Below are 22,198 nucleotides of genomic sequence, written 5' to 3' on the forward strand. Positions count from 1 at the left end.
AAAATACATAAGTAATGTAGAATTACATCCAAAAAAATTCGCTAACATGCACCCAAATATGTGGGAAAATTCAGGAAAATGATGAAATAGGGGCATGCAAGATGAAACCTGAGAGAGGGGGAGTAAAGTGAAAGGCGAAAACCCACAAAAAATGTGTGAAGTCATGATGAGATCAGAGAAAAGATATAAATAAATAAATAAAGTAAATAAAAATATTTTACTATGGGTTGCACTCTGAGTGTGGATAAGTGTGAATAAGGGGCACAGTAGATTTGACTGGATGAGGTGAAATTAGTAGGTGAGAACTGGGATGGAGTGGAGAAGGAGTAGGGGCTAAGGAGGGGTTGGTAGGATGAGGTACAAGATCATGTGGAACTGGAAAGGTTCAGGAAATAACACACGAAAATATGGGAGAGTGACGCAGGGAGATTGATCAGTTTGAAGGCATAGGATTAATGATATCAGGGGAGTAATGTGGAACGTAAGATGCTGCAACAACAATCAACATGATCCTGCAGAAGTCTGTTGTGCACGGCTGAGACAGTTGATACAGTGTGGCTTGTAAGTAGAGCATGCAGTGTGGTTTGTAAGGTGACAAGAGAAACACAGGAGAGAAGAGAAAGAAGGACTGGGTTGAGTCCAGTAATGCATTAGGAAATAGTAACAAAGGAAATCAGCACTGGGCAAGGATGGAAGACGAGCAGTCAGAAAAAATCAAACAATGAGAAATCTATGTCATGTCATGCAAGCTGAATTCAACTTGATGACCAGCAGGGTTAGAGCTGTTATAAAATTTCATGATTTGCTATCTGTCCTGGTGTTGCAAGTTTAATGGCCAGCAGTGTACGATATGAAGTTCATGGTTTAAACAACTTAATATTGAAAATTCTTTGAAGTCCGAGACATCAATGTTGTCTGCATGAAGGCTGATTTCCAACATCTTTCCACCCTCTGCACTAGCACACACCCTATGCAGCCAGTAACATTTGTTATAAATGTACAAGGTGACGCTGTAAAAGAATGGGGCTGATGAATGTTCAATAGCTATGAAGTGTGGTGTCTTCTCTTTCAAATGTGTCAACTCTGGTGTCAGTAGACAAATCACTGTGGGTATGGACTTCGTGTAAGAGCTGTTATTTTCCTTTTCTGGGAAAATAATAACAGAGCAGTGAATTGTTTGAAGTTTCAATGAAGCTGGGAAAAACTGCTACTGAAATGTATCTGATACTAAAAGAAGTGCATGAAAAAGACTGTTTACCCCCTACGCAAGTTTTTGAGTGGTTGAAGCATTTACAAGATGGCCAAGAAAATATTGAAGATTACTCATGACCAGGATGACATTCAACATCAAAAATGAATGAAAATATCAAAAAGCAGGTAATCTGATCTGATTTGAGCATTAGTTGAGTATTTGGCCTACTGCTGAAACTGTAGGAACTGACAAAAATGTATAAGCAAATTTTGCATAACGAATTTGGCATGAGAAAATTAGGTGCAAAACTGTAGTAAAAAAATTCTCACACTCAAACAAATTTATGCTCATGATAATGTTTGAATTGACACTTTGAATAGCATTGAAAATGACCTTAATTTCTTGGAACTCTTTTCAAGAAATTAGGATCATTTTCAACATGTGAGAAATCTTGGTTCACTAATGATCCAGAGACTAAGCGCCAATCCATGCGTTCGAAGGGCCCAACTTCAGCAACAGTGAAAACAAGCTCAAATGAGGAAATCAAGATTCAAAGTGTTGATTTTTTCTGAAATTTATGGAACTGTGTATTGTAACTGGATTCCTGAGGGTCACCTATTAATCGACATTACTGACTAGATGTTCTTGATCAACTCCATGAGAAAATAAATAGAAAATAACCTGAATTGTGGAAGAGCAAGTCTTGCATACTGCATCAAGACAATGCACTAGCTCATACTACATTGTCTGTTGTGGAGTTCCTAGCAAAGTAAAGCATCCCAGTGTTAAACTGCCCACCCTGTTCATGTGACATCACAGCATGTGAGTTTTACCCATTCCCCATGACCAAACCTGTGTTAGAAGGAACAAGATCTCAGTCTGTTGAAGCAGTGAAAGAAAAAATGGCAGGTTCCATCAAGGAGCTTACACAAGAAGACTTCCAGCACTCTTTTCATCTATGGAAAATTCACATGGAGCATTGTAGGGTTAGAGAAGTATTGAGGGTGACAATAACTAAGTATGTATGTTTTTGAAATAAAAAGTTTTACAGCAATAGTCCTGTTATTTTATAGTGAAACCATATGTTGTATTGTTAGCAGGAATCACTGGTATAATGTTAACAAACGTAAAGCTGTTATTAAATACAATAAGTAATCAAAAATAAAACAATGGTATTGTGAGTATCACATGCACAAATACACAACAATTATGAAATAAAAGAAGTAACAAAAATAATTACTTGTGAGCATTGTACTCTCATATTTTGCATCATTCTGAAAGAACTTTTAGTAACTAATCATTAATTTACAACAGTGTTATACACCCAAGGACAGCTGGGAATTCTTTAAAATTCTGGAGCTTTCTCATTTTTTCTGTTTGCTGTTAAATTTTTTATAAATTTGAATGGTAAGAACTGATAATCTAATTAGCACTTTACTGCAGAATAATACTGCAGCAATAAAACATAACCAGAGAATAATACTGGAATAAAACGTTGGTTGCAAAGAACATATGCCATTTACAGCAGCAAAACACAGTGCACACAAGTGTCTGTTGACAGCAAAATGTGTCAAAGGCTTTAAGATGAAAACTGTGCAATACTCCATAACAACAAACTGCTTTCCTTAAGTGTGATGTCACAACTGTGTACATTTCTAACAGATCGCAGGAGAATATTGGAAATGGTGGTTCAAGAAGTGTTGCTTTCACGGTAAATTTCCTTTCATGCAAGATGAATTATGCTACATATGAGAATGTGCAATGAACTTCTTAAATCATGGGACATTTGACAGACAGCCTTAGCTTTTCTTGTAATTATGCTGTATGTATATAAATTTAAACCATTAGCTTTTCCTATTTGTGTGTTCATGCTGCTTAACAGTGATGTCGCTATGGGCCGACTACGTCACATGTCCTCTGAATATCTGCTGTCAGTGGCTGGAGAAATCACGTGACATGAGCTATGATTGGCTTACAAAAGCTCATTGCGCAATTCAATCACAATATCAATGCTTCAAAAGCTGCCATGCTGTATTTAGTGGAATTCATATTTAAACTTTCACAAAGTGAAAATATGCAGTGTACATGTGGCTGTGCATCAAATATCCTTCTGAAACACATAATTTCTTGCTGGGTTTCATTTCCTAAAGTGCCAGGAAGTTCTACGCCAGTGTATAAAACCTTTACCATTCAAATCACTCATATGTTTCACAGTTCCAATGGAAAGTATGTTGTCACTTAACACAGAAAAAATGTATGTTCGCTTGGGGTATAGCATATTTTCTTATGGGGAAAAAAACATGTTTTTAACTGGGAAACCTGGGAAAAATTCAAGATTTTTTTTCTTGCCTGCAGACACATCTGTCCAAGTAATTCAGCCATTCAAGGGTGGTGAGAAATATAAAGAACAACAATAAAATGAAATGTAAAAAATTCATTGAATATTTTAAGATTACAAAGAATTTTTAGACAAGGAAGATGTGTTTTATTTATTTTCCCTTTTTGCTGATAATGATATTAAAGAACATTCCCATATGCAATTAGCTGCTCACCATTCAAAGCTAATAATTTTGTGAAGAAATTTTCAGCATAGCAGTTATTCTGCAACTAATTCTTGAGGCCACATTGAATCCATCATGCAAGATTATCAAATAGAATCAATTAATAAGAAAATTAAGTCGAAAAAGTGATAAGAACTGCACTGCCTGATAGAAACGTGAAAGAACAAGGGCGCTTTCTAGTTGTTGCTAGCAACCTGTCCCAGCTTTGCCCGGGTACCACTAAATGTCTACAACCAGCTGACTTGTCTGGTATAGCAGTAATAAAATATAGACACAAACCTTCCTTGAGAATCAGACTATCTTTTACTGAAAACTGTATTCAATTCCCTACAGTATTTCCTGAGATAAGTCCTCATATCCTCATATACTGACAGTATGTAATTTATAATATGTGTAGATGAAAATAATTTATATGGATGTGTAGATTCCACTGATAGTAATTTAATGTGGCTTATTGACCTGGTGCAAATATTTCACATGGATGTCCACAGTGACTTGTGTTCTCCTAACCTATCCCAGTTGTCCAACTGAAGAGAGAGGATCTACAGTTTAGTGTGGCATCCAAACCATGTGTCATATCTGGCAAACATACAAGTCATTGATGGCTAATGCTAGGTTAAAAGGCATGTTAAAAAGTCCATGGTCTGACTGGGATTTGATCCCCAGACCTTTCATTTTCGAAGCATGTAATTTACTGCTACGCCACCAGGTGCGACACAGATCTGATAAGGCTTCGCAGCTCTCTTGAGTTGCGGTGGCTTTTTACTGCTTTTCCCTCCTCTGTATGTGACTAGTTTGTAGCTCCTATCATTGCCATGTGATGTCACTTCAAAAGTCAATTAAATATGTACTAAATAATAATACATATATTATATATTCACCATTATTTAGTGATAATAAATTATACACATGGACCTTCCTCATGAAACACCATATAAATCCCTGCAGTAGTTATTGGGATTAGCCCTCACATACAGCCAGAAAGCATAGCACAGGACTTTAATTTATTATATGTATATATTGATTATGGCCTTGCCACAGTGGATACACCAGTTCCTCTGAGATCACTGAAGTTAAGTGCTGTCTGGCGTGGTCGGCACTCGGATGGGTGACCATCCAGGCCCCCATGCGCTGTTGCCATTTTTCGGGGTGCACTAAGCCTCGTGATGCCAATTGAGGAGCTACTTGACAGAATAGTAGCGGCTTTGGTCAAGAATACCATCATAATGACTGGGAGAGCGGTGTGCTGACCCCACACACCTCCTATCTGCATCCTCCCCTGAGGATGACACGGCGGTCAGATGGTCCTAGTAGGCCACTTGTGGCCTGAAGGCAGAGTGCTTTTTATATAGTGATTAACAGGAAAAATCTCATACAGAAATATGAAAAGTATACAAAGAGATAGGTGGCCGGCTTGTATTTAGCTCAGCTCAGTACACCCACAATAGTCACACATAACCGATGTTTCCCTCCCTTTTTTCTTCTCCCTGATGATGGAAAAACTCTCCAAAAACTAGGTTTTGTTTATTTTCACTGGTTTTGTGTGACTGTGGGCTATACTGATCTAAGATAAGTACTGGCCAGACCATGTGCCCTCAGTTTGTTTTTCACAATATGTGTAGATTAGAAATCAGTGTATTTATGCTACAGGTACAAAACAAAGTTTCTGTCTCTACCTCTAATGACCTCATTGTTGATTGGAAGTTAAACCCCAGTCTTCCTTGCTTCCCCCTTCCCCCAAATGAAAAGTTCATGCTTATATACACTTTGTTATGTCTTCTTCTTCTCTTAGGAGGTCTTGGTGGTTTTGGATTGGAGTTAGCTGATTGGCTAATCCTGAGGAGAGCCAAAAAGCTTGTACTCACATCAAGGAAAGGCATCAGCAATGGATACCAAGAGTCAAGACTCAGATTATGGCTGAGTTATGGTGTCAAGGTAATTGTATCCACAGAAGATGTTACAACACAAAAAGGATGTTACAAACTTTTGACGGAATCAAACAAATTAGGTCCAGTTGGAGGCATTTTCAACCTGGCAGTGGTAAGTCAAAATGAAATTTCATTATAATGAACATTTTTGGTAATTGTAAAATAATTAAATAATACCAACATCCAACTTTAAGCAATGGAAACTCCAGGTAAGAATATTAACAATGTAGGAAAAGATGGATTGCTACTTACTGTAAAGAAGACACATTAAGCTGCAGACAGACAGAATTAAAAGACACTTGCATAAAGCTTTCGGTCACAGCCTTCTTGAGTAAAAGAGAGAGCATGCCATTCATACACACAAGCAAGCACACCTCACGCACACATGACTGCCAACTCCAGCATCTCAGGCTGGAATGCAACTTTCACAAGGGATGCAAGCAGCAATCCACAGGGGGCAGGGAAGGGGAAAAGATAGTTAGTTAGTTAGTTAGTTATGTGTTCCATTGATCAATAGCACGGTAAAACCGTTATGATGTGGAACGCGTCAAATGCACAACAAATGCATACAGACCATTCCCTTAAATGTCACAAAATCCATATATTATATCTCCAGATTTATTTACTCATATTCAAGAATTCATCTATGGTATAGAAGGAGTTGTCAAGGCGGTATGATTGTTTTTGAAACTATTACTGTTGTCTGTCAGACATTTTATTTCATCTGATAATTTATCAAAAAGTTTTATAGCAACATATTTTAGCCCTTTCTGTGCCAAAGATAGGTTAAGTAAACGACAGTGTAGGTCTTTCTTTTTTCTGGTATTGTAATCATGAATGTCGCTGTTGATTTTAAACAGGTCCATGTTGTTGAGAAAAAATTTCATTATGGAGAAATGTACTGTGAAGCAGTTGTAAGAATTCCTAACCTTTTAAACAGATGCCTACAAGATGTGTGACTATGAACCCCACACATTATTCTAACTACTTCCTTTTGAAGAGTGAATACCTTTTGCCTAAGTGTTGATTTGCCCCAGAATATTATTCCATATGACATCAGAGAGTGGAAGTATGCAAATTATGTTAGCTTATTAATTTCCACATCCTCAAAATTGGCAACTATTCTGATTGCAAAAGTTGTTGAACCTTGTCACTTTAGGAGATCCAAAATATGACTTTTCCAATTAAGATTCTCATCTAATTGTACACCCAAAAACATAGTATGCTCTACCCTGGCTACTGTCTTCTTTTGATGTGTTATGTTTATTGAAGGAGTTATACTTTTTGCAGCAGAAAATTGGATGTACTGTGTTTGTTCAAAGTTCAGAACAAGCCTATTCGCAGAAAACCAATTAATAACTTATCCAAAGACCTTATTTGTATCTTTTTCTATAGGACTTTCTTTTAGTGGATTAATAATTATGCTTATATCATCAGCAAACAGTGTCAGTTCAGCATCTTGTTTCACATAAGAAGGGAGGTCATTCACATATATCGAGAACGGGAGGGGACCCATGATCGAACATTGTGGAACACCTAATGTAATTACACCCCAGTTAGATGAAGTGACAAACTCCTTTGAATCACTTGAAGCATATAAAGAGACTTTTTGCTTCCTGTTGTGTAGATTTGACTTAAACCATTCATATGCTGTTCCATTTATACCATAGAATTGTAATATCTCTAACATAATGTCATGGTTCACACAGTCAGATGCTTTGGATAAGTCACAGAATATTCCTACTGGTGACATTTTACTATTTAAAGACTCTATTATGTGGACAGTAAAATTGTATATTGCTGCCTCAATAGAACAGCATTTCTGAAATCTGAACTGTGATTTACTAAGTATCCCATTACTGTTGAGATGGCTAACCACTCTTGAGTACATTACTTTCTCAAAGATTTTTGAAAATACTGTAAGTAAGTATACTGGCTGGTAATTATTGACATCTGTGGTTTCCCCTTTTTGTAGAGAGGCTTGACAATGGCATATTTTTACCTGTCTGGAAAAATACCCCGAGTCAGTGATGCATTACATATGTGACTCAAAACATCATCTGTAATTCCTCCACATTGTTTTAATAACTTGTTAAAGATGTCATCTGCTCCAACACAATATTTATTTTTCAAAGATTTAATAATTTTCCTTATTTCACAAGAGGTTGTTAGATGAAACTTAATCTGACTAAATTTTTTTCAAAAATGTCTCTTCCACATACTGCCTTACTTTTTCTTTTGAACTATTCTCACCAATTTTTTCTCCTACACTTAAGAAGTGATTATTAAATACATTGGCTACCTGTGTACTGTTGGTTAAGATGGTCTCATTTTCTTTAACAATAATACTACATACCCCAGTGGTTACTTTTCCTGTCTCCCTTCTTACAACATTCCATATTGATTTGATTTTATTGCTGGAGTTGTTAATTTCTTCTCTAACATACAAATTTCTTGATTTCCTTCCAACGTTTCTCAGTATGTTACAATAATTTTTATAGTGTAAAACTACTTCTAGTAGTTTTCTTTTTCTTTCTGAAGACACTTTAATACCTGTAGTAATCCAAGGTTTCTTTGAAAAGTTTGTGGTGTTACATTTAGTAGTTTTCTTTGGAAAGCAATCTTAAAAAGGGATATAAATCTATCAAGAGATATGCTGCATTTATCATTAGCATTTGGCTCATTATATACATTTTCCCATTTTACATTTCCTAAACTTTCTCTGAAGTGATCTATAGATACCAAGTTGAACACCTCACACTTTTACTTAATGGTCTCTGAAGTGTATGCCCTGTTAGGTTTTGTAAGTTAATCAGTTCTGCATCATGGTCAGATAATCCATTTACCACAGGGAAAGTATGTGTTTGTTCTACATCCTCTTGCTGTACAAATACATTATCTATTAGAGTACAACTGTCCTGAGCTACACTTGTAGGGAAATTGATCACTGATTCTAAGTCATATGTTGTTAACAACACTTCTAGTTCACTTTTCCTATCAGAATTCCTTAGAAAGTTAACACTGAAATCACCATCTTTATGTCTGACAGACAGCATAATAGGGAGTCAAACTTTTTTATGAATAGCTCCCAATCTCCTAGTGGAGTCCTGTACACTGTTGCTAATATCAACACAACATTATCTAGCTGAAGTTCACATGCACAAACCTCAAAGTGCTGGTCAACACAAAATTTGCTTACTTCAACAGTTCTGTATTTATACCTTTTTTTATGAAAATGGCAACTCCTCCTTTATCCATACTAGATCTGCAAGTGTAAGATGCTAAATTATACTCACTTATACTGACATTTTCCATTCCTACAGTTACGTGGTGCTCAGACAGACAATGTATATCAATCTCATTCTTATTTTTGAGATCATCTAAACATATCATCAGCTCAACTACTTTATTTTTTAATCCCCTGATATTTTGGTGAAGTACGTTGATACCGCCCTTAGCTTTATCCCTATTTGCTGTTCATGAAATTTCTTTTCTTCTATTTTCCTTGGTTGATAGCAGAATACGGGTGGGGGGAGAGACATATGCTGTCTGATAGAGTAAGCAGGGTCTAGAATGCCAACAGACACAGTGTCAGAAGGGAGTGGGGCAGGGAGATGGAGAAAAGGGAGCAAAAAAGGAGAGGATCTTGGAAGACAGGTAGACACATTGACAGAGAGCAACAAATGAACAGGATGGGAGATGAGAATGGGGAGGAGATGATAGGACAGAGGGGGGGAAACTGTTGGGTGGAGGATGTGGGAACAGTATGCTACTGTGGGTTGAGGCTGGGATAATTATGGGACCAAAGAATGTGTTGTCAGGATAACTCCCTTATGCGCAACTCAGAAAAGCTTGGGGTGGAGGGAAGTATCCAGATGGCTCTGGTCGTGAAGCAGCCATTGAAATCAAATGTGTTACATTCAGCTGCATGTTGTGCCACAGGGTGGCCTACTTTGCTCTTGACCTCAGTTTGGTGGTGGTCATTCATCCTGATGGACAGCTGGTTGGTAGTCATATAAGCAGAGCTGGTAAATGACATGACTGTTTTCGCAGGTGACCTGGCCCTGATGTGGTAGAATAAAACCATGACAGGACTGGGGAGAAAGTTAATGTTCAGTGGATAAGCTAGAGAGCTAAAAAATGCAGATCATGTCACCCTTCAACTGTACTGAATGAAAGAAACTGTCTATGAGACTAATCTGTGCATCTAAGATAACAGTCTGAAGATAAGATGGTACACACCAAAATTAACTGTCAGTGTGAGACATTCTTAGCCATAATTTATCAAGATAAACCTATGACTTAGATAAGAGCAGTCTGAATTTTTCTCAGGTGGGATATGAGCACATGTTGACATTCCAAAAAACTAGTAATGTTTGTTAAGGATTAGTACTAATTAGAAGTTTAATATAAGTGATTGCATCCCACCTGCAACTGTCAGTTTTAATGTGTTTGTTGTATTACACTAGACTCTTGCTAAACCAGCCAATCCTTGCACATATGCGTGCCAGATTAGCGGAAGTGTCAGATTGTTGAGATTGTCTAAAATTTAGTATAAACACATAGGGATTGTACTTTATCAAATCAAAAGATGCATTCATTTTTAGTCCTTGAGTGTGTACACGCATATTCGTATCACTCAACATTCAGTATGAAACATGTCCCAAAAATGACGATACACAATGGTAGTACCCATTATCACACAACAGCTCTACAAGCATTACATAGGTCCTGCCATGTTTCTGATTGTTACATAATATATTCCAGGAAGACATCTCTAGCTTCAGCATCAGCAGTTTGATATATCCTCATGTTCCTCCTTCTATGTCGTTTTCTTCATAAGTTTCATCATAACTTTCCTGTGAACTTATGATTATCTCTTTTCTGCTGAAGTTTTGTCATAAATAGTTGTTTGTCTGACAATGTTGCAAGCAACAGTGGTTTTCTGCAAAGAACCTGAGTTCAGTTTATATCTAATTTCTAATTTCTGCTTGAGGTCTAGCATAACGTGTTTCCTTTTAGAAGCCATGATAATGATCCTTAAGGAAAGCCATAATTTCAAAGTGTACAGGAATGTTGAACATCATAATTAACTAACAACATTGTTGCAGACGAAATTTCATTATTGTAGGTGTCATTTCAGGTTGAATGACTAGAAGCTGCAAGTGTGTCAGATTACTGAGAGGCCGGACTACTGAGGGCCATATTAGCAAGAGTTTAGTGTACTATGTAATTTAGGCCTTTAGTCATTTTCAAGTAGTCTAATAAAAATATTTAATAAAGCTGCTGTGTATCAAAACTAATTTACACATTAAACACAGTGATAAACCAGCTCACAAAATATGTTAAGATTAATAGACTTACTGAATATTTGTAGACAACACATTTGTTGAGAATCAGCCATGGCACATTATGTCATATTAGTCTCTTGAACATGTATTTAAAGGGTGGTCACAGTCATGGTACTTATTAATGGAAATGTCATAGGTATAATAAAAAACCTGTACTGCAAGCACTAGGCATGTGCTGCCACAACATATATTTCTTCAGCAAATAAATGTTAACCTTTAAATCGGAGCACTTAGATTGATGGGTAAATATTCTTGGTACAACATTATTTAAATTTACATACAGTGCTTCCTTTTTCTTATTTCTTCCCCCATTCTCCTCGCCACATAATAAATATCTGTATATTTAAATCTGAGCACTTATATTGATGGGTAAATATTCTTGGTATGACATTATTTAAATTTACATACAGTGCTTCCTTTTCTTATTTCTTCCCCCTTCCTCGTCACCACATAATAAATATCTGTATCTGTTCTTGAGGAATGCTGACAAGAAAGTGAACAGCTTAAATATGACATATAATACAACATAATATTTCTTATTACATTATTTCTTTTTTTTGCAACTGAAATTTAATTTAGGCAATTAAATCAAAGATCAGCAACACAAAATGGCAGTGTGTTGGCTGTCATGTTTATTGTGATGGTGGCCGGGAGCTGCATCAAAATACTGTGATTATGCATTCCACATGAAGCAGAAGGAAGTGGACATGTATTAAGTATTTATTCCTCATAATAATGTAACATACAAATAAAAATTGTTAAGTCAAGAATAAATTTCCTTAACATAAATATTACCTGTTATTTAGTTTTGTAACCTGTAATTGCTTAGGTGGAAATTACAGCAGTGTGAAAACTCACATAGATCATCATACAACATTATACTTCCATAATTCAAATATTATTTCCACGTTTTCACATCCCTTTCATTTAAAGTTACTTGTATGCCTTGTTCTAAAGTTGGGCGCCTTGTTCTAAAGTTGGGCTTTAATTTTTTGCTGTTGCTGCCCATTTTCAGCCCTCATTCTGTTTCCTGACTTGTCAGTTGTCATTTCTGTCATTTTAATCTTATTTAATTTTCAAATCCAATCAATTGCTATTTGCCATTGCTTTTGTAGTGGTCTTCAGTCCAAAGATGGGTTTCATACTGCTCTCCATGCTACTCTATCTTGTGCAGGCCCCTTCATCTCCAAATTTACTGTTATGTGATTGATGTTGTTATGCACAGTAATGCCTTTCATTGGCTGGTATTGTTTGTTAATGAGAAAAATATCAAGCTACTCTTGGTTCTATGTAATCATTCAACTGTAAGTCTTTTATGTCTCCATAAATGGCTAGAAAGGTCATTCCACAAGTCAGAGTAAGACAGCAACATACAATCTCCAATAGGGGAAGTGAATATCTAGAAACATTCTTCAACCTTGTACGTATCACACCCCAACCGGCCATGGAGACGATATCACACTGATTACAGCATGCTCAGAAGCATCTAAATAGTCATTATTCCTACATTCCCCATGCAACTGGAATGTGAAGGAACCATAACATGTGGTATCATGCTAAATTTCCTCTGACATGATGCACTTCACAGTGCGTTGCAAAGTATATGCATAGAAAGGACCAAGCTTAGTAAAGAAAGCATTGTGATATTTAAACTAACTCTCAGATTGATGACAGCTTTACTTTTTGTTGGTAATTAATGTAATTTTTCTTCTTTTTTCTCATTATAAGATTGTTGTAGCTGCTGTCTTGTTTGATTTAGCTTCTGTATAGTACACAATTTATATTATTGCAAATAAATAAAATTAAAATGAAATAATTAACATCCATTACTAAGATTTCATAATTCATTACCCTCTTACCCTATTGTGGTGTTTCCCCTGTGGCACTTGGTTCTTGGTGACATTTTTTCTTAATGATTCTTCCATCATTTTCCTCTCTTTTGTATATAAAGGAATCTCTGGCTCTGTCATGTAGCATTCATATGACATTTTATTTGGGCTTTTGCTGTTCTTCAGTGGAAGTCATTCTCATGATGATGTTTTATGGGAAGTTAGGCACTGGAAATTTATTGTTGAAATGTCAGTCATATGCATTGGTCTTTAGTCTTTATTCTAATGTATGGTGAGACTGTATCCAGTAAACCAAAAAAAGGAGTTAGAGAAGTGAAAGATCAGTGTGTGCTCTCTCTCTTTTTCTTTATTTGTGTACATGTTTGTGTATATGTGGGAGGTAGAGGTGGATTCAGAGAAGAATGCAACACAGCAGCTACAGGCATTCGGTCATAGCTATTTAACTGCTGGACTTCACTTTACATTTCCCAGTTCTCTACTGCTAGATGCAGAATTGCTATTGGTTTTGCTATTGTTTTTCATCCTGAATTCAGTTGCAGTGCTTATATCACTATGTCTTTTCATAGTTATGTTAATTACAGTTTCACATCTAATTTCTTTTTTTTTTTTTTTTTTTTTTTTTTTTACTATGGCACAGAAAAGCCTCACAATAATCGTGAATGTGGCAGAAATATACCACTAGTGAACCATTTGTTTGTTGTAGTCAGTTCCTGACTCAGTGCAGAATCATTACTGTTCTTACCTCAACTAACATAATTGTGTGTGTAACATTGTAATTATCATCTTTAATATGAAGAATGTCATCAGCGTGAAAAAAATGTTGTAATAAATACCCCCTAAATTTCTTGTATGTAATGTGTGAACATTTTCATACTATACGCAGGGTTTACTTATAATAACAAAGCAGACATTAAATTGAAACCTGGACTGCTGCTGAGCCATAAGGACTTTCTGCTTGCAGCTGAGTTAGCTTCTCTTTCTAGAGTACCTTTAATACCATTGATACAGTAAAATAATATTCAGTAAGCTGAAATCACATATCATGAGAATTTTGCAGAAGAATGGAGGATTTCGCAGAAGAATAGTATCCATCCAAAAAATTGAATACATTTTCCAGAATTACCAGTGACTGAGCTGATGATGTCTAAAAGTGTCAAAAATATAATGGAATACATCACTGAGCTTTGTGGGTTGCCTTGAGCTGAACAGAATATTCCAGACATGCTCTGAAGTAGAACATTGGCTCCATTGTCAGGCCATGCTATAGGAAACACATGAGTTATAACTCAGACAGTTCAAGAAAATGTCAATGTCTTTGGGATGTAGTTATATCATTTTCTGCTAGACAAGCTCAAGTATTGTGGCATGAGTGGGGCAGTGCACAAATGGTTTAATTCGTACCTAACTGGAAGAGTGCAGAAAGTTGAAATAAGCAGTTCTCATAATATACAAAGATCAGCACATTCCTCAAACTGGGGAACTATCAAGAATGGGGTTCCATAAGGGTCGGTCTTGGGTCCTTTGTTGTTCTTAATATACACTCCTGGAAATTGAAATAAGAACACCGTGAATTCATTGTCCCAGGAAGGGGAAACTTTATTGACACATTCCTGGGGTCAGATACATCACATGATCACACTGACAGAACCACAGGCACATAGACACAGGCAACAGAGCATGCACAATGTCGGCACTAGTACAGTGTATATCCACCTTTCGCAGCAATGCAGGCTGCTATTCTCCCATGGAGACGATCGTAGAGAAGCTGGATGTAGTCCTGTGGAACGGCTTGCCATGCCATTTCCACCTGGCGCCTCAGTTGGACCAGCGTTCGTGCTCGACGTGCAGACCGCGTGAGACGACGCTTCATCCAGTCCCAAACATGCTCAATGGGGGACAGATCCGGAGATCTTGCTGGCCAGGGTAGTTGACTTACACCTTCTAGAGCACGTTGGGTGGCACGGGATACATGCGGACGTGCATTGTCCTGTTGGAACAGCAAGTTCCCTTGCCGGTCTAGGAATGGTAGAACGATGGGTTCGATGACGGTTTGGATGTACTGTGCACTATTCAGTGTCCCCTAGACGATCACCAGTGGTGTACGGCCAGTGTAGGAGATCACTCCCCACACCATGATGCCGGGTGTTGGCCCTGTGTGCCTCGGTCGTATGCAGTCCTGATTGTGGCGCTCACCTGCACGGCGCCAAACATGCATACGACCATCATTGGCACCAAGGCAGAAGCGACTCTCATCGCTGGATACGACACGTCTCCATTCGTCCCTCCATTCACGCCTGTCGCGACACCACTGGAGGCGGGCTGCACGATGTTGGGGCGTGAGCGGAAGACGGCCTAACGGTGTGCGGGACCGTAGCCCAGCTTCATGGAGACGGTTGCGAATGGTCCTCGCCGATACCCCAGGAGCAACAGTGTCCCTAATTTGCTGGGAAGTGGCGGTGCGGTCCCCTACGGCACTGCGTAGGATCCTACGGTCTTGGTGTGCATCCGTGCGTTGCTGCGGTCCGGTCCCAGGTCGACGGGCACGTGCACCTTCCGCCGACCACTGGCGACAACATCGATGTACTGTGGAGACCTCACGCCCCACGTGTTGAGCAATTCGGCGGTACGTCCACCCGGCCTCCCGCATGCCCACTATACGCCCTCGCTCAAAGTCCGTCAACTGCACATACGGTTCACGTCCACGCTGTCGCGGCATGCTACCAGTGTTAAAGACTGCGATGGAGCTCCGTATGCCACGGCAAACTGGCTGACACTGACGGCGGCAGTGCACAAATGCTGCGCAGCTAGCGCCATTCGACGGCCAACACCGCGGTTCCTGGTGTGTCCGCTGTGCCGTGCGTGTGATCATTGCTTGTACAGCCCTCTCGCAGTGTCTGGAGCAAGTATGGTGGGTCTGACACACCGGTGTCAATATGTTCTTTTTTCCATTTCCAGGAGTGTATATTAATGACTTGCCATTCTATATTCATGAAGAGGCAAAGTTAGTTCTCTTTGCTGATGATACAAGTATAGTAATCACACCTGACAAACAAGAATTAACTGATGAAATTGTCAATAATGTCTTTCAGAAAGTTACTAAGTGGTTCCTTGTAAACGGACTCTCACTGAATTTTGATAAGACACAGTACATACAGTTCCGTACAGTTAATGGTATGACACCATTAATAAATATAGACCTTAATCAGAAGCATATAGCTAAGGTAGAACATTCAAAATTTTTAGGTGTGTCCATTGATGAGGGATTAAATTGGAAGAAACACATTGATTATCTGCTGAAACGTTTGAGTTCAGCAACTTATGCAATAAGGGTCATTGCAAATTTTGGTGATAAACATCTTAGTAAATTTGCTTGCTACACCTATTTTCACTCATTGCTTGCATATGGCATCATATTTTGGGGTAATTCATCACTGAGGATTAAAGTATTTATTGCACAAAAGCATGTAATCAGAATAATAGCTGGAGTCCACCCAAGATCATCCTGCAGACATTTATTTAAGGATCTAGGGATATTCACAGTAACTTCTCAGTATATATACTCTCTTATGAAATTTGTTATTAACAACCAAACCCAATTCAAAAGTAATAGCAGTGTGCATAACTACAATACTAGGAGAAAGGATGATCTTCACTATTCAAGATTAAATCTAACTTTGGCACAGAAAGGGGTGAATTATACTGCCACTAAAGTCTTTGGTCACTTACCAAGTAGTATCAAAAGTCTGACAGATAACCAACAAGTATTTAAGAAGAAATTAAAAGAATTTCTGAATGACAACTCCTTCTACTCCATAGAGGAATTAAGAAAAAAAAGGAAAAAAAATATAAAAAAATTAAAGAAAAACAAAAAATAAAAAAGTTGTTATATTAACTTAATTATGTTGTTAAATTAACTTAATTATGGCATGTATTGGAAAATTTGACTCGTTCCACATCATTACAAAGTATCGTATCCATGATCCATGGAACTAGTATTAATCTAATCTAATCTAATCTATAAAAATATAATAGAGGGAAACATTCCACGTGGGAAAAATATATCTAAAAATATATCCAAATTGAACCCTGCCTGGAACAGTTCCATCCTCCGTCACAGCGGGACCCACCTCCTCTTCCTCAAAATCACCCCCTCCAAACTTTCCAGGAATTTCTCACTTCCAGCATTGCCTCTCAATCCTTCTTAAAAAAACTTTAATCCTACTCCCAACATCACCACTGCTGAAGCCCAAGCTATCCGTGATCTGAAGGCTGACCGTTCCATCGTCATTCTTCCGGCGGACAAGGGTTCCATGACAGTGGTACTTGATCGTCGGGAGTATGTGGCTGAGGGACTGTGTCAGCTTTCACACAACACCACATACAAAGTTTGCCAAGGTAATCCCATTCCTGAGGTCCAGGCGGAGCTTCAAGGAATCCTCAGAACCTTATGCCCCCTACAAAACCTTTCACCTGACTCCATCAACCTCCTGACCCCACCGACACCCTGCACCCCTACCTTCTACCTTCTTCCTAAAATTCACAAACCCAATCATCCCGGCCACCCCATTGTAGCTGGTTACCAAGCCCCCACAGAACGTATCTCTGCCTACGTAGATCGACACCTTCAACCCATCACATGCTGTCTCCCATCCTTCATCAAAGACACCAACCACTTTCTCGAATGCCTGGAATCCTTACCCAGTCTGTTACCCCCGGAAACCATCCTTGTAACCATTATGCCACTTCCCTATACACAAATATTCCGCACGTCCAGGGCCTCCCTGCGATGGAGCGCTTCCTTTCACGCCGATCACCTGCCACCCTACCTAAAACCTCTTTCCTCATTACCTTAGCCAGCTTCATCCTGACCCACAACTTCTTCACTTTTGAAGGCCAGTCATACCAACAATTAAAAGGAACAGCCATGGGTACCAGGATGGCCCCCTCGTACGCCAACCTATTCATGGGTCGCTTAGAGGAAGCCTTCTTGGTTACCCAGGCCTGCAAACCCAAAGTTTGGTACAGATTTATTGATGACATCTTCATGATCTGGACTCACAGTGAAGAAGAACTCCAGAATTTCCTCTCCAACCTCAACTCCTTTGGTTCCATCAGATTCACCTGGTCCTAATCTAAATCCCATGCCACTTTCCTTGATGTTGACCTCCATCTGTCCAATGGCCAGCTTCACACGTCCGTCCACATCAAACCCACCAACAAGCAACAGTACCTCCATTATGACAGCTGCCACCCATTCCACATCAAACGGACCCTTCCCTACAGCCTAGGTCTTCGTGGCAAACGAATCTGCTCCAGTCCGGAATCCCTGAACCTTTACACCAACTACGTGAAAACAGCTTTCGCATCCTGCAACTACCCTCCCGACCTGGTACAGAAGCAAATAACCAGAGCCACTTCCTCATCCTTTCAAACCCAGAACCTCCCACAGAAGAACCCCAAAAGTGCCCCACTTGTGACAGGATACTTTCCGGGACTGGATCAGACTCTGAATGTGGCTCTCCAGCAGGGATACGACTTCCTCAAATCCTGCCCTGAAATGAGATCCATCCTTCATTAAATCCTCCCCACTCCACCAAGAGTGTCTTTCCACCATCCATCTAACCTTCGTAACCTCTTAGTTCATCCCTATGGAATCCCCAAATCACCTTCCCTACCCTCTGGCTCCTACCCTTGTAACTGCCCCCGGTGTAAAACCTGTCCCATGCACCCACCCACCACCACCTACTCCAGTCCTGTAACCCGGAAGGTGTACACGATCAAAGGCAGAGCCACGTGTGAAAGCACCCACGTGATCTACCAACTGACCTGCCTACACTGTGACGCATTCTATGTGGGAATGACCAGCAACAAACTGTCCATTCGCATGAATGGACACAGGCAGACAGTGTTTGTTGGTAATGAGGATCACCCTGTGGCTAAACATGCCTTGGTGCACGGCCAGCACATCTTGGCACAGTGTTACACCGTCCGGGTTATCTGGATACTTCCCACTAACACCAACCAGTCAGAACTCCAGAGATGGGAACTTGCTCTTCAGTATATCCTCTCTTCTCGTTATCCGCCAGGCCTCAACCTCCGCTAATTTCAAGTTGCCGCCGCTCATACCTCACCTGTCTTTCAACAACATCTTTGCCTCTTTACTTCTGCCTTGACTGACATCTCTGCCCAAACTCTTTGCCTTTACAAATGTCTGCTTGTGTCTGTGTATGTGCGGATGGATATGTGTGTGTGTGTGCGAGTGTATACCTGTCCTTTTTTCCCCCTAAGGTAAGTCTTTCCGCTCCCGGGATTGGAATGACTCCTTACCCTCTCCCTTAAAACCCACATCCTTTCGTGTCTCCATCTCCTTCCCTCTTTCCTGATGAAGCAACCATTTGTTGCGAAAGCTTGAATTTTGTGTGTATGTATGTGTTTGTTTGTGTGTCTATCGACCTGCCAGCGCTTTTGTTTGGCTAATCTATAAAAAAATATACAGCAGTATTCATTGTGTCTTTCCTAAGAATTTTGTTTGATGTGTCATCAGTTGGGTTTAACTATAGAATGTCTGTGCCAATTGCTAGACTGATTCACATTATTTCCATTTATTATTGCTCAGAAAAAGAGTAGCAAAATTTAAAAACATAAAATGTGTTGTTAGGACAATGAGTACTTTAGATGAGTTTCATGATGCAGAGTAACTTGCCATGGCTTATGACCATAGTACCAGATATTGTCCTTGGGTTTTTGGAAGAGCAACAGTTTGCATCCCTATCCAACCATCCAGATCTATTTGTAAGGTCTGACACTGTCAGGTGTAGGAGATACTGCAATCTGGATTACTTGTTAACTAATAATAAAAAATAAAATTAAAATTTCAGGTGATTAACAATCATCTTCAGATGTATTAAAGTAAATGGAAAATTGTCTTTCAGTCTATGTGAATACATCATAATCTTTAATATACACATTACCATAGATTAAGTGTTCACATTAAGTGAAGGGTAATTTTCTGTTTACTGTCATAGATCTGAAGATGGTCATTACTGAACCAAAACCAGTGATCAGTAAATTGTAATTCTATTTCTTATTGAGACTAAGACTGTTAAAATTTTTACATCCACATTTAAGCTTTCCAAAGTTTCCTTAAATTTGCTCAAGTCAAATGTTGATCTGCATCCTTTGAAAAGAGCACTGCTCAATCTGAGCATACAAAATGCTAACACCAGGTGGATTCCTTCCCCCCACACCACCATTCACCCACTTGCTCCCCTCCCCAACCCCAGAGGGTGGTACAACTTTGAACAGGCTCCATGTGAAATTACAAGTCATACTAATCAGTAGTTGGAGCTGTAACCATCTGTCTGAATGACACACAGGGTGAGTTCTTGGAAATGGAAAAAAAATAGACTATCATGAGTGATAAAGTCTTTTTCTAAAAAGAAATTTGATGCCTACTAGAATTCTGTTAAGTTCCATAAATGTGTATAGTTACTCTTTTCCTTCAGTTTCCACTGTGAAGAAATATGCAGCCAAATTTAGGGATTTTTGAGAAAGTGTGTGGTATGATATTGCATTATCAGCATAGAAGTTGAGTGAAATTACGAAGACTGTGAGGGGTTCAAAAGAATGTGTAAGCTACATTTTGCATCAAAAACCTTTGTGCAAGATGGGTGCCACATACTCTCACAGTGGATCAGAGAATATGACAATTTCCAAATAGCTTTTGACTCAAGTTCATAAAAGTGTAAGTGGTTTTCTGCATCAGTATATCACAACAGATTATTCATAGGTTCACCACTACACACCACAATCAAAACTACAACTGAAAGAGCAGGAAAGGTCTGGCACTGGTTTTATGGGATGCAAAAGTAATTCTGTTACTTTTCTATCTCAAAAAGATAAAACAATGATTAAGAAACATTATTCTAACCATATAACAGATATGGATGCAAAAATTCCAGAAAGGACATAGTTTGGGGGGAAAAACCATTCATCAGGATACTGTAACTGCCCGCAAATGTGTCTTGGAGATGGTGACATTGAAGGATCTACACTATGAAGTGGTGGAACATATGCCCTTTCTCCAGATTAGGTCCCCTCAGGCTTTCATATTTATCCAAAACTCGATCTTCCTTGCTGGTCAGTGTTTTTGTTTCAGCCAAGATGTGATTACAGCTGTCAATGAGTATTTTGCAGCACATTCACAGGAATGCTACATAGATGAAATAATTTCACTGGAATACCACTGGATGAATTGTATTACTGTTAAAGGGGCTATGTCAAAAATAAGTACAGAAATTCATATTTTCACTATTAGACTGAGAACTTTCCAGATTTCCTTCATAAGCAATTACCTCGTCATTAATGGGGCACTAAATCCTAAGCTTCCTTCCTTGTACTCCCTGTTTGAGTAACAATCAAGCACAACAAGGGCACCACACTCTATCAGTGGATCACTATATCGGACACATGGGGGAATTCATTTAAAAATATATGGAGGCATATTGCTTTTCAGGTGCTACTATGACAATTTTTTGTGAACATAATACTTCAAAAGTCAGCTATCTTTGATAACAAATGTTGACAACAGGTATTATTATCAGCTAGTTTGTTATTGTTGTGGTCTTCAGTCCTGAGACTGGTTTGATGCAGCTCTCCATGCTACTCTATCCTGTGCAAGCTTCTTCATCTCCCAGTACCTTTAGTACTGGAGGGCAGCATGGAGGGTAAAAATCATAGAGGGAGACCAAGAGGTGAATACACTAAGCAGATTCAGAACTGGTGATCCCTTGATGTCTCAGAACATGTCCTACCAACCGATCCCTTCTTCATGTCACGTTATGCCACAAACTCCTCTTCTCCCCAGTTCTATTCAATACCTCCTCATTAGTTATGTGATCAACCCATCTAGTCTTCGGCATTCCTCTGTAGCAACACATTTCGAAAGCTTCTATTCTCTTCTTACCCAAACTATTTATCGGCCATGTTTCACTTCCATACTTGGCTATACTCCATACAAATACTTTAAGAAACGACTTCCTGACACTTAAATCTATACTCGATGTTAACAAATTTCTCTTCTTCAGAAACGCTTTCCTTGCCATTGCCAGTCTACATTTTATATCCTCTCTACTTTGACCATCATCAATTATTTTGCTCCCCAAATAGCAAAACCCCTTCACTACTTTAAGTGTCTCATTTCCTAATCTAATGCCCTCAGCATCACCCGACTTAATTCGACTACATTCCATTAGCCTCATTTTGCTTTTGTTGATGTTCGTCTTATATCCTCCTTTCAAGACACGGTCCATTCCAT

The 22,198-nt window shown here is 38.9% G+C and overlaps 1 protein-coding gene across 2 annotated transcripts in view; it reads left to right on the forward strand.

Annotated features, from left to right (window-relative positions):
• Positions 1 to 22,198, forward strand: part of LOC124545218 (fatty acid synthase-like) — a 435,708-nt gene that overhangs the window by 332,421 nt on the left and 81,089 nt on the right. For both annotated transcript variants that reach the window (XM_047124086.1, XM_047124089.1), the window contains exon 30: positions 5,546 to 5,793. In XM_047124086.1, the coding sequence (XP_046980042.1) occupies positions 5,546 to 5,793 (248 nt within the window). The remainder of the gene's footprint in view (positions 1 to 5,545; positions 5,794 to 22,198) is intronic.

This window comes from Schistocerca americana, chromosome 8, assembly GCF_021461395.2.
Source record: "Schistocerca americana isolate TAMUIC-IGC-003095 chromosome 8, iqSchAmer2.1, whole genome shotgun sequence".
In the NCBI taxonomy this organism is placed as follows: Eukaryota; Metazoa; Arthropoda; class Insecta; order Orthoptera; family Acrididae; genus Schistocerca; species Schistocerca americana.